The sequence below is a fragment of the Typopeltis vanoorti genome, chromosome 10 (genome assembly GCF_054136105.1).
Source record: "Typopeltis vanoorti isolate ZY-2024b chromosome 10, IOZ_Tvanoo_1.0, whole genome shotgun sequence".
NCBI lineage: Eukaryota > Metazoa > Arthropoda > Arachnida > Uropygi > Thelyphonidae > Typopeltis > Typopeltis vanoorti.
Genome location: NC_143558.1, coordinates 109231686 through 109245978, shown reverse-complemented (window position 1 = coordinate 109245978; position 14293 = coordinate 109231686). Strand labels below are relative to the sequence as shown.

Below are 14293 nucleotides of genomic sequence, written 5' to 3'. Positions count from 1 at the left end.
TCAGGCCAGGAGAAAGTTGCTGTGACCAAGTCCTGGCCCTGACAACACAGATTGAATCAGGCTTCCAGAAGAAACTTAAATCTGGAGTCATTTTCATTGACCTGACATCAGCTTATGACAGAGTCTGGATCAGAGGCCTCCTCTTAAAACTAGCTAACCTAGAAACAGCCTTAAACACAGACCTAAACATCCTGGAAGATTGCTTCCAGCAGTGGTACCTGAAGCCAAATCCAACAAAAACTGTGTCTGCATTCCACCTAAACAATGCCGAGGCAAATCAACACTTCAACCTCAACGTCTCCTTCTGTGGCAAGATGGTAGAGCATGAGCCTCACTTGAAATACTTCTGTCCAGCTCACTTGGAGTGAGCTGGACAGAAGTCTAACCTATAAAAGACACATCGCTAACCTGTCCATTAAAATTAAAATTCAAAATAATATCATTTCAAGGCTTGCTGGAACAACCTGGGGTTGTGGGGCAGAAGTCCTAAGGTCATCTGCACTAGCCCTCACATTCTCTGTAGCAGAATACTGTGCCCCCATCTGGGAAAGAAATGTGCACACTAACATCATAGAAACCCAGCTAAATTTTACCATGCACACTGAGAAGTGCTCCCTCTCCTTTGGCTGCCTATCCTATCCAACATTGCTCCACGAAATATACGGAGAAGACAAGTCTCGATTAAAGAATTTAATAAAGTAATGAGCAACCTGCTCCTGCCCTTGCACTGGACTCTCAAAAATCCACCTAGTCTTCATCTAACAAGAAACCCTTTCTGGCTCGTGGAGAGAATGCTGGTCCAACATTCTCCCAGCAAATGGTTTCCTGGTTGAAGATCTCTGTGCTCCACAGCATGGTTTTGCTTTTCCTAAGAAGATTTGGTTATCTGTCAACAGGATCTGAACTAACCACAGCAGATGTGGCTACCTACTACACAAATGGAAACTGTCAGGACCACCCTTATTGTGACTGTTTCCCTCCATAGCCCAGACAATCACTCATATTGTGAGTGACTGCCCAAGGTGCCAATTTCACGGTAACCTCCAAGACATCCAAGAGGTGACGGATGAGGCTCTAGATTAGCTTTCCTGGCTAGACATTAACCTATAGCTGCATTGTATTCTTTTCACCATAAATTAAATGATCAGGTCAAGGGCATGGCTAACTCTTCTGCATGTTCTTTAAAAATATTTGATGATATGTTATCCATTCCCAGAGCCTTATTAACATCTAACCCAAGCAACACTTGATACCTCTGATTTTTTCACCTTTAATTCTCCAAATACTTGCTCCCTTCTACATGTTGCACAGCATCATTCATATCAGTATAATATACACTGATGAAGTGTTCATTAAATAATTCAACTATATCGTTTTCTATGGTTACTCTAGTACCATAGCTATCCACCTGTGTCAACCTACCATAATTATTTTTCCTCTGGTTTGCCATATAGCAGAAAAATTTCCTTGGATTATCTTTGATCTGACTGGCCAATCTCCTCTCATATTCTGCTTTTTCTTTTTTAACCATGTTTGCCACTTTTCTGGCATGCAGCTTATATTCTTCATTCATCTGTTCACTGCAAACTGTCTTGTACCTCTTCCATAACTTCTTTTGCCAATACTACTTGTTGAATTCACTGTTCATCCTACTTTGTTTATTCACTTTAACTCTTAGTATGCAGCTATGCATTGCTTGTGTCAGATATTGCCATATCAATTCCCATGTACTTGACATCATTTTTGCATAACTCATCAGCCCAATGTATTGGTGCTAATTGACTACAGAGCTTCTCATAATCACCCATCTTATTGTTCTGAACATATACTTTCTTGATAACAAACTTTTCCTGTTTGACTACCTTCCAAACTAATACTTCATGATTACTCACCGACAGGTTGCAGTGTTGATACATTATTCACAACAACATCCTGTGAGGATATCACTCAGATATTCTCACAGGATATCTGAAAGTCTCTTTTTGCTTCTCTCACATGCTGCTTAAAGTAGTTCTCTCAAGCAGCATGTGATGGAAGTTATCTACTGCAGAAACTCAACAAAAATTCACTCTCCTTATTAATCCATATTCTTATAATTAAAATCTCCCATTAGGACACCTTCCTTTTATTTGCCCAACTAATTTGTCTAAACATTTTAGCCAGTGATCTCTACATTCCCTGGCCTGTAACAATATCCTATTAGATATGTTATTTTGCTGATTTCCACTTCACATGTACTATTTTCCACTTCTAGTCTTGAAGGACAGTTCCTCTGCTATTATTAACAGCCTGCCCCCCTTCCTCTTTCCTTTTTCCTGTCCTTTCAGAGAATTCTGTTGTAGTCCTGACAATATATCATCCTCATACAACAAAGTTTCACTCATACCAATTATCTTTGGGCATGCTAACTCAATTAGTGCTACAAACTCAGCCCATTTATTTCTGATATTCCTTCCATTAATATACAAACATAATAATTCCCTGTTCTTTGAGGATATCCCACCAACACCATCTCTCTGCTGTAATACACCTCTCTATTTGATTTGACTATTTCTGTTTCCCTGATCATGACTCTGATTTTTTCATTCATATCCTCACATTCCCCACCTTTTTTTTTGTACTGCATCATTTTACCCTGCCATAATCACTTCCTTACCTTGGTATCCATCTTCTTCTTATCCTTCCACCACCTGCTTCTCAACCTCTCTCTCACCCTTAGTGATACTAATTTCCTATGAACCCTGTGTACTCTTAGTAAACAACAGTCACTCCAAATGTCCAACACCAAACCCATTCATATACATTCCATCAGCTTTAAACCATTTGAAATTTACTCCATGCATTCACAAATTAAACATACTTTGCCTGACACAATTCAGCCATCTTATCATTCAGTATCATTGCTCCCCTTCTCAGTTCATTACTATCATATTTGGGCAACAACTAACTACTTTCCCAATGACACTATTATTCTTCACCTCCTGTAAAACTTCTTCGAATCCCTTTCCACATTTTTGCCACACTATTCAAGTCGTTTATACCCACCACCACTACCACTGATTGTGATGCCAATTCCTTAGCAAAGCATCAGATATTTGTTTCATTGTACCACCTGGAAAATGCCTCATGCACCTTATGATTTACCACACCTTTAATGATTGAATTACCAAATAAAGTCACCCTATAATCTTTCGATACTTGCTTCTTCCTGTTAACTTCCTTCTTATTTACATTGTTAGATATACTTGCTTCTTCCTGTTAACCTCCTTTTCATTTACATTGTTAGATATACTTGCTTCTTCCTGTTAACCTCCTTTTCTTTTACATCAGTTAATCTCTTCTTTGAAAGTTCACTTTTCATTCATATCTTCACATTCCACTGAGGTTATGTTTCAGTTTACATTTCAGTGAGGTTATATGTTTAACCTCACTCTTCATTTTCATTAACTCTTGCCTAAGCTCTTTTGTACTACCTTCACTAATAATATCACTTCTATTACTGTAGTCACAAGCACTTCCATCTATTTTCTGATTTATTTCTGATCCATGTATTGGAGCCATGTTTATGTAATGGAACTATCTTACCCTCTTCCCTCTACCTAAAAACCTTCCAGAGCTGAGACTTAAGATTAAACACCTTTTTCAGAGGCATTGCCATTTCTCTTGCACATTCTCATAGCAAATGTGCTTACATGCTGTCCATGACTTTGAATTGTATTCAGTTTAAATTTTTCAGTAGCTAAAGTGTTTCTTTTGTCACTTCATCATTGGTACTGAGTCAAGTTATCCTTCCGTAATCATTTTATCTCTTATTTGCTATATTGCAAAAAACTCTTTTAGATTTACTTTGGCCTGCTTAGCTAATTTTCTCTCATAATCTGATTTAGCCTTCCTTACCATACTCGTTATCTTCTTACCTGAAATTTATATTGCTCATGAGCATCTTGATTACTTTTTTTTGTTTATATTCCCCCCACAATGTTTTTTTTTTTGTTGCTTTTGCTTTATATTGCTATTTATCCAATTAACCTCTACTAAGTTATCCTCCTGACCCTGGAGTGAGTGTGTGCAGTCTGATACTGCCTCTCGCAAACAATCTCTAACCACTTCCCATGCACTACTGACATTCTTTCTTTGTACCATCTTATTCCATAACATTGCTCCAAGTTGCCATTTAAGTTTGCCATAATGTTGAGCCACCTTCCAGAACAAGAGTGTACACTCCCTGATTGGCAATAGAGTTGCTACTGTAGTTATGGATTATAATAAACTTCCAATGTAGTTATGGATTCTAATACTATTTCCAAATCTAATACTCTCAAACTCCTGGTCTCCTTCCATCACGTGCTGTTTCAGATAATTATCCCATAATAACTGTATAAATTTCATTTCCATCTTTCTATGTGACCTTTACTCCTTCCAGTCTATGTCTCCACCGTTGAAGACCCTCATGATAATTGTTCAGCCTGCATACATTGTGCTAACCTTCTGACACATCGCATCCATGTCTTCCTCTCAATCCCCAGATCTGTAGCAGCAACCAACAATATATTTTGTCCTATTGTGCTTTATCTCACACCAAATTCACAGTGTTCTGAGGTTGCATCAACTTCAATACAGCATCTGAGTTTGATTTCAGCAAACTCTGCAGCTAGTGTCCAATGGCACGATAACTGGGGCCAGATTTGATGTAATCTTGATGTTTCCCTGATTCCGATCTCAGCATAGCAGCTTGTCTGTCCAAAATAACACAGTGAAACAAAGTAGTGCTTGATAAACATTGACCAAGGATTGGGGGGATAATTGAAGGTAGTATGTAGATTAAACTTGTGAAGAATTTGGACTATTCATTCTGATGTCCCATTAATGTAACATATGGGAACTCAATTAACATCTGATTGCAGTATGATAGAGGGATAATATTTATCTAGGATTCTTAGTGATTTTTAATTTTATTTTAGTTCTTCTAAGAGAGAGAATAGTAAAACAGATGCAGTGACCTTAGTCCATAACAGTTTTGATAATGCTTAATGGATGATGATATAGAGAGGACATGATTATATCAGTCAGTAAAGTAGTTTCCTATAGTTTACTAAATTGAATGTTTATCTAGGTGTAGGTTTAACTTGTTTATCTAGGTGTAAGCTATTAAAGTATCCAGAAAAGTAAGGTTGTTATCTGATTTATAACGGCAAACTTGATATGACTATACATGGAGTTTATTTTATTTAGAAACTGTCATAAATTAATCTTTGAATGTCATCAAACCACAAAAATGTCACCTACAAAACCAAGCCAAATATGATGTTGAGGATTCCACACTTGGATGAAGTGTGGGCAGACTTTATCCAAGACAGCTGCTTCCTTTAGTCTGTTCATGTAAATTATTCTGCCAAGTTTTAATTGTTTTACTTTAATGAATTTAAATTAAATTAATAAGTTGTAATTGGTTTATTTGACTTTGAGTTGAATCTCTGCTGCTTACATTATAGTAGATCTATCTCTGAGTATAAAATTCAGTTTGCAATTATACTCTATAGTATTCAGAACAACAGTGCTATTAACCTAGTGATAGGAACACTGTTGCTTGTTGTTATGGTACAAGGAGCGTTGAACTTGCAGTTCTGAAAGTGATATATTCACTAGAGCAGGTTTTGTGTGGAATAAAATCTGTGCAACCTCTCAACCCTATATATTCATCCATGCTCAATTCCCAGATTCCTTTTCCTCACCTATCATAATTTCTAGGTATGGTATTCAGCATGGGACTAAGACAAAACCAAAGGATTTAGATGGTATGTTTAATTTACCTGGCATAATTTTTTTTTTGATAGTTTATATTCCAATAATTTGAATTTCCATTAAAGCCTTCCATTTACAATAAGCTTTTCTAGGTGAAACTAATGCAGGAGAGAAAGGTCCTGGCTGAGACAGTTTTTTTTTTTTTTTTTGCAAAATTTTTAATGTGAGTGTTGTTTATATGGAACAGCTTTTTTAGCATGTTGTAGATGTTGAAAGTTTATTTTTCACTTGGTTAGACTATAATAAATTTCGTTTAATCCTTTATCCAAGTGTGAGCAAACAAAGTCTGTGCCTAAAAATATCTTCAGGACTGGGGTAAGGTAGTACAACACCTGGCAACTCGTAACAAAGGTGAACCAAGCTAACATCACTCCTATCTCAGTATCTCCCATAATGCAAAACACATCTGCTTGTGGATATGTATAATGTTATGCATTAAGGGAAGGGCCACTACCCAGACTAGTTTCGACCTTTATTGAGGTCTCTTCAGTGGGAGCCAGGTCCAGAAGTGGAGATACCAAGCAGAAGCAATGGCGAGGTCATCTTTACCTATAGGAGTTGCCAAAAGGTGTGCCACCTTTTTATTAAATTACTCTGGATTTAGAGAAAGATGTTGAAAGTTTATTTTTCACTTGGTTAGACTATAATAAATTTAGTTTAATCCTTTATCCAAGTGTGAGCAAACAGAGTTTGCTCCTGAAAATATCTTCACGACTGGGGTAAGGTAGTACTTCAGTGGGCCTGACTTCCACTGAAGAGACCTCAATAAAGGTCGAAACTAGTTTGGGTAGTGGCCCTTCCCTTAATGCATAACATTATACATATCCGCAAGAAGATGTGTTTTGCATTATGGGAGATACTGAGATAGGAGTGATGTTAGCTTGGTCCACCTTTGCTACGAGTTTCCCGGTGTTGTATTACCTTACCCCAGTCCTGAAGATATTTTCAGGTGCAAACTCTGTTTGCTCACACTTGGATAAAGGATTAAACTAAATTTATTTTAGCATGATGAAGCTTGTCTATTAATAATGCCTTGCTTGCTTTCAAATATATCTCATACACATTTGATCAATATAATGTTCTCTTTTGATTTCATCAGTTAGGTATAATATCAGCATTATGACAGCAATCTGTAAATTAGCCTTCTTTAAATGAAACTTACCAAATTTTCAAATTACTTCTACACTATTCTTCAAAGTATACAGATTAAAACTTTTAAGATGTGTGTCAGGACATTACTGGCCACTCTCGATTGTGCATTAAAAATAGCATTAATTCCAAGGAAAAAAATTAGGATATATGTTTGCATGACACTGAAATAATGATCTCCTTTGAAGTAGCATCCTAATTTACCAAAATACCACTTCAGGAAACTCTTCAATTTTCAGGCATATGACATGAGTTGCTCCAGGTCTGTATCGAACTTCTGGGAAGCAATCATGATGATTGTCCATAAGTTTTTTTTAATGATATTTTTAACGTATGTTTTATTTTAACCTCTTTATATAACTGCTTATTGTTTCTTTGAACCATAGATACATTCTCATACTCGCACAGCTGTGACCAAGACTGAAGTAGTAAACACGTGCAATGTGATAACGTCAGTTTGAAATGTTTTGTCATTCTCTTTTCTCTCTCTCTGATAGGGATGCATATAAGTATCCTTATATCAAAAATGAAACATTGGAGGCAGTAAATCTGTATTTTTACTACATGTGGTAACCATTATTTGCTTCACAAAAATGTCTGATATATCTTCTTAAAAGGTTTACTTTTAAGACTTAGTTTATGACTTAGTTTGAATAAAAATGTTCACATTTCAGAAAAGACAATGGTTAAAATTGTCTTTTATTTTCAGGAATATGTTTCTTTTTGAAAATGTTAGAAATAAGCAGTTTATTATTTCTATAATTTTTCTTAACTTACATTTCAGTGCCAACAGATTAGATATTCCATCTCAGCCAGAAAAATTACAGCCATATTTTAATGAAATAAAGATATTGATTTTAAATCAGATGTCATATAATTGGAATGAGGTAAGTTTGATTTTCTGTTATAAAAACTTAGTCAATTTGAATGAAATATAGGGAACTCCTGCTTAATATGGCAGTTACATTACTATCAGTTCCATGTTTGATGAAACCAAAACCCCACATTCTTCATGATTATTATAATGGGTATTTCAATGAGATACTGGTTCCAAGGCAGAAATAAATTATAACAAATTAATCATAAACACAGACCTGTACATCAGAAGTCTTTTAAAACAATAAAAATTAGCCAGTGTTTAACTTAAAAGTAAATAAAATAATTTAAAAAAAACAAAAAAAACATGGAAACTCTTCAGGGCTTGTTGTTCAAAAATCACCTCGGCTTGGTTTTAGCCCCAAAAACAATAGTCTGACACTCACTTATGATCTATCATTTGCTTGCCTGGTTGTTCAAATAGCATTATCATCTTCTAAATAAGGACCATGTATGGTACTTTTTGTCAAGCAAGCTTCACAGCACAGAAAATTTCCAGAATATCTAACTTTTGCCCGTGTACTAAATGTGCTATAAGTTATTAGCCTCTCATGGGTGGGATTGATGTATAAAATAAAAGTTGAAGTAATAAATTTATCATTTCATTCATCAGAGCTCCAAATGAGGGGAAAAAAAACTATTAAGATGTCTAAGCAGTTTCACTTGTCTTTGCTTTTTAATTTAAGAAAGAATTACTGGAAAAAATTCTTTCTTCTGCTAATTCCCCCAAGAAGACTAAAAAGTAAATCATAGAGGATGAAAGTATATTCAATCTGTTCAGCAAAAGAAGACAAGCAAAAATAACATAGAATATAAATCTTTAAACAATATAATAAGAAAAGCATGCAGAGAGGCCAAAGAAAAAACATGGCTTAATAATAAATGCAAGGAATAGAAGTCCTAGAAGTAAAACAACAACCTTGAAAGGTACACCAAGTAATAAAAGAAATGATGAACAAGATAATGAATGATCCCATAATTTTTCATTGAAGAGCAAGAATGGCAAAATGTTATTTGAAACAGAAGAAGTTAAGAAAAAATGGTTTGAATATGTTCAGATCTTTTCAGAGAGAGAGGAAGAGAAATATTATCACAGTTTAACAGTCTTGGAGATAGTCATCCAGTACTAAAAGAAGAAATATTAAGAGCCATAGAACACATGAAGACAGGAAGAGTACCATGTCAAGTTGACATTCATACAGAAATGCTAAAGGCACTTGAAAAATGAAATAGAAGAGTTAAGTAAACTGTTTAACCATATTTATGAAAGTGGATATGTTCCTAATGATCTCAGGAATTCTATCTTTATAAACAACTTAAAAAAGGCTCTGACAGTTGAATGTAAAGATCACAGACTAATAAGCCTAATGAGCCTTGTCATAAAATTACTATTATTCATTATGTTGGAAAGAATAAAATTAAAAAAAAAAAAGCAGCAAATGAAATAATGAATGTTCAGAGTGGACTTACGAGAAACAGAGAAACAAAGGAGGGTATCTTCAATATAGAATGATAACTGGAAAGAAACTTGAAAATGCAAAAAGATGTTTATCCATGTTTTATAGATTATACTAAAGCAATTGATAAAGTGTTCGCCATCAGAAATTAATAGAAACATTAATAAAGAAAAGATGATCTCATACAAAAACTGATATCCTACATATGTTGCAACCAAACTGCAAACATAAAAATCAACAATGAACTGCCAGAAACTTTCCATGCAAAACAGCATTAGACAGGTGTAAAAACAGTCATAATTTAAAATTATGAATATTTTTACAAATTGTTTGTTAGTACATTACTAGTTTTGGTTTCATAATAAGTACTGTCGGCACTTGCGATGTGCACGTTATTGATGTTATTTTGTCAAGATGAAATGTGAAGCATTTAAAAAAAAAATTATGTACTTACTGGATTTGGATAGTTGTGTTACTTTCAGAAATTTTATTGTCGTTTAAAATTATTAAGTGCTGTGTTTTGTAAAGACATTCTCGTAGTGCTATTGGAGATAACACATCAGCCATTATACCTAACTTTTTGTTTGCCACTTTTCATGGAGTGCAAATGCTCACCGAGGAGTTTGATGGGTGATTGACAGCTGACAGAGAGAGTTCAGTATCGAGGTAACGGAAACAACAAGAGAGCGTTCAGTATCGAAGTAACGGAGGATAAACAAGAGAGCTAATGGAAGTTTAAGAATGCAGACGGAGGAATTTTGTTCTTACGAAGTTTATTTAGTTGTATGTGACAGTGGGAGGAATATTAATAGAAGATTCCTAAAAGGAAATCATAGAATTCTGAGTTTTTAAAGTGGAGGAATTAAGACTGTAAATAAGTATTGGTAAATAAAAGAAATTATTACGATTGATGTTCTATAGAAATGTTCGAGAAAATGCTGATTGAAAATTTCATTTGTTTTAAGGAGCCGGATCTATCTTATTTCTACTGGAAAAGGAGACAGAATTTAGCAACTTAGATAAAGCAGTAGAAGAAACCTTTTTTTTGCTGGTAACAAAATTGAACTGTGTGAGGTAAGAGTACTTATACTTCAGTGAATTCAGAATATCTTACTTCAGAGTCAGGAGGAATAATGTGTGCTACATAAGGGTGATGAGAAAGGATTCTATGGAAAAAGAAGAAGAGAATCTTATATCTTCTGAAAAAGGCCTTAACAAAGAAGCTGACTATGAACATTTTGTAGTTGTGTAAACAAGGTATTTAGTCTAGTAGACATGATTAAGTATATGTTAAAAAAACCAGTAATAGAATGAGTCAGAGAATGGATGATCTCTAAAGTGTAAGTTTATTTTAAAAGGCCTTGGATCCAGTTAATTTTGTAGTTAATTGTGTAATTTTATTTGAAGTGTATATATTGTTTTTGTTTTATTAAATGTGTATATTTTGTATTTGGTCTTGAGTCAGTGATTTTTCGGATTCTGAAAGAAATAGTTAAAAGTCATTGCACCAATTGGAATTGAACCCTTTTGCATATAAATAAAAACACTCAGAAATAGAAATAATCGTTATAAAGAAACATAACATAACAAATGAGGATTGATAAAAATTAAATAATAAATAATCCCTCTTTATTACAAATGGCTACGGAGATCTAATCTTTTTATAACAAAATTTTGCAGTCGACTTACAGGATTGGTTGTGACTTAACTTTATTTTAGACTCCAGAAAGTAAATCTTGACTCAAGTAAAATGGCTACAGGAGATATTAATTCTAGTTGTGAAGTTCCTTTAGTTAAAGATGAGAAATTTTTTAGGTTAGTTAATCCAACTTTAGTAATACCTTCTTTCTCAGGAGATAGTAGTGAAAGCGTAAAAACATTTTTTAGATATGCAGAAAAAATTAGAGATTTAGGAAAATGGCCAGATTTTCCTTTGTTAATTATACTTCTTAATAAATTATTGGGCAAAGCCAAAACATTCTTAAACACATCCCCTTTACTGAGAGACACTGACAGTTGTGGAACATTTAAAAGTTTGCTAATATCAGAATTTTCAAGTGTAAGAGAATTAGGGCCTAACATTTGGAAAATTCATCAGTGCATCCAAGGTAATAGGAAGTCTGTTTCAGAGTATTACCACAGACTTTGGAGCATTGCTCATAAATTTAATGTTTCATCTGAAGAGAGATCCTCTTTAGAATGGTTGCTGTTTAATTAATTTAGGCATGGCCTTAAAGATAATTTGAAGGAAACAGCATACAAGAAAAGGGTTAAAAATCTTGAACAATGTTTTCAAATTGTTAGGAAAAAGGAAGAGGACCTAAAGATATATTTCATTCCACAAATAATAAACAGGTAAACTCTTTTCAGTATAATGAAACTCATTCTCCTAACATTGTGGCTACAGATAAAGTGAGAGAAGGAAAGTTTCAAAAAAGAAACAGTCTAAGGAAATTTCTGTGAATTTCGCTGAAGATATTCCAGAATATGAGTCCAAGGTACAATCACTTGATTTGGGAAAAATAGAGGAACTAAAAACATTTCTTAGTGAAGGGACAGGAACTTCTGTTTAAGATGATATCTGATTTAACAATATCCAAGAATCCTACAGATAATCAATCTTTCTTTTGTAAATCTAATGGTATTGACATGAATAAAACATCTGAAAGGAGATATGTTCCAAAATGCTTTAGATGCAGTAAACCTGGTCACTTTGTTATAGACTGTTATGTTAGGATAAATCTTGTTTTCAACATAAGAAATCTGAGGATAAAGGAAAATCTGGAAACAATTATTATTCCAATATCATATTGGCAAGGACAGAAATGTCAAACTACTCATTAGACATGGGTAAAGCTAAATACAGCTCAAACCCTGAAAGGGAATTTGATGTAGCATTAGCTCCTTGTGCTAATGGAGATAATCCTTTGACAGTTCTACAAGGATTTATTAAAGATGTGCCTTGTGATATCCACTGGCGCAAATATTTCACTCATTTCTTATCGTTTGTTTAATAAAATTAAAACTAATTCCAAATGACATTTCAGTTTTCAGCTATCCAATTAAGCTGAAGGGTTTATTATTATTATTAAGAGAGACCTCCAGGGAGTCAGAGACTCATCGAGGGAGGCCACATACTACACACACCAGCTATCATACTTATTCTTGAATTCATTCACACTGCTTGCACTCACAACATCCAATGGCAATCCATTCCAACCACGCACCACCCTCAGAGAGAAAATCTAGCTCTCACACCCTTCTTGGCAGCCTTCATTCTCAGCTTCCAAGAATGCCCTCTTGTCCTTTTCCCACCCTCCATAAATTGAAAAATTCCATCAATTGAAATCCTGTATAACTCTTTCAGAAGTTTGTAAGTCTCAATCATATTACTTCTCTTTCTCCTGTTTGCTAGTGTCTGCAGTCTACAAATTCTCAATCTGTCTTCATAATCAGTATTCCACAACCCTGATATCATTTTTAACACTCTCCAATATATCAGAATCCCAACGGAAACCAGGAGACCAGACCTGCGCACAATAGTCCAAGTGAGGCGTTATAAAGAGGCAAAATAATCCTTATCTTGACATGTGAATGTTCATTTCAGCATTGCAATTATCTTTTCAATTGTATTTGCAATCTTTGCCACATGGCACTAAACTTCAACTTCCTATCTATTAACACTCCAAGATCCCTAGCCTCATCAGTTTCTTCTAGCCTAATCCCATCAATATAATACGACATTGGATATCTAATCCAATGTCGTATATAAAGTCATTCACCGAAGTGAATGACTTTATATTTACTGACATTGAACTGACACTCGTTTTCCCATGCCCCCAATTCCAGCCTATTCAAATCATTCTGCAAAGACTGCATATCAGCAGCATTCCTGATTACTTTGCATCATCAGCAAATAACTGTATGTCACTTGTCAAATCCTTCCTAATATCATTAATGTACAGATTGAATAACAGTGGACCAAGCACTGATTCTTGTGGTACACCACTTGTTATTTTTATTTTATTTTTATTTATATTTTTTTTTTTATTAATCTTCATACCCTTTATGGGCAGTACTACCCTTACATCATGTCCAGACTTGATATAGGCCTAAGCCTTTACAAGTGTTTCACCCTATGCCTGTTCGAGTTATCATAGTAGTCATTCTCTGGTGGCAATGCCATGCCACCAGTGTGCCCTATAGGGCCCTCAAGGAAAGAACTTTTATATCCTTTTAAACCTTGCAGACTCAAATCCCCTACCACTTTTTGATATCTGTCAGTCAGCCATCCTCTTATCCATGCTAATATTGTATAACCCAAACCCATTTCCTCCAATTTATGCAGCAGTCTGCCATGCTGACTGCTGCATGAATTGCAAAATCCAAAAGTATCATGGTGTATCCATTCCCCTTCTCTAGTTCAATGGTAACATTGTTATAGAATGTGAGCAAGTTGCTTAAACATGACCTTCCCTTAGTAAACCCATGTTGTTCATTGCAAAGTAGATATTCACTGTGAACCCATTTCTGAATGCGAGCCCTAACCAATTTTTCCAAAATCTTCACCACCACTAATGAGATACTGATTGGTCGATAGTAGGATACATTGATCTTTGCACCACCTTTGTGCAATGGAATTACCATACATTCCTGCAGAATCTTCCCTGTTCTTAGACTCATATTAAACAGCCTGGTCCAAAGGAATGGCCTGTTCAGCTGAACACTCTTTTAGCACATGTGCTGATATTCCATCAGTTCCTATTGCTGAATTCTTATTCAGTTTGTGCAACAGCTCTAATACCTCGGCCTCACACCTGCATTTCTTCGCAGATGTGTTTGTGATAATAATAATAAATTCTGATAAAATCAGAACCTCCCAAAAAATAACATTCCACCTAAAGAAATATTAGCACTTAAAAGGTTATACAAGAAAAAAAAAATTATAACCAAAGCTGACAAAGGAAATGCTACTGTTATTGTGGACAAATAGATTATAACAGAAAAAT

General features: G+C 34.8%; 1 protein-coding gene across 7 annotated transcripts in view; it reads left to right on the top strand.

The window, feature by feature from the left end:
- Positions 1-14293, top strand: part of Tbce (Tubulin-binding cofactor E) — a 319945-nt gene that overhangs the window by 124431 nt on the left and 181221 nt on the right. For all 7 annotated transcript variants that reach the window (XM_090399269.1, XM_090399264.1, XM_090399265.1 and 4 more), the window contains exon 6: positions 7736-7838. In XM_090399269.1, the coding sequence (XP_090255395.1) occupies positions 7736-7838 (103 nt within the window). The remainder of the gene's footprint in view (positions 1-7735; positions 7839-14293) is intronic.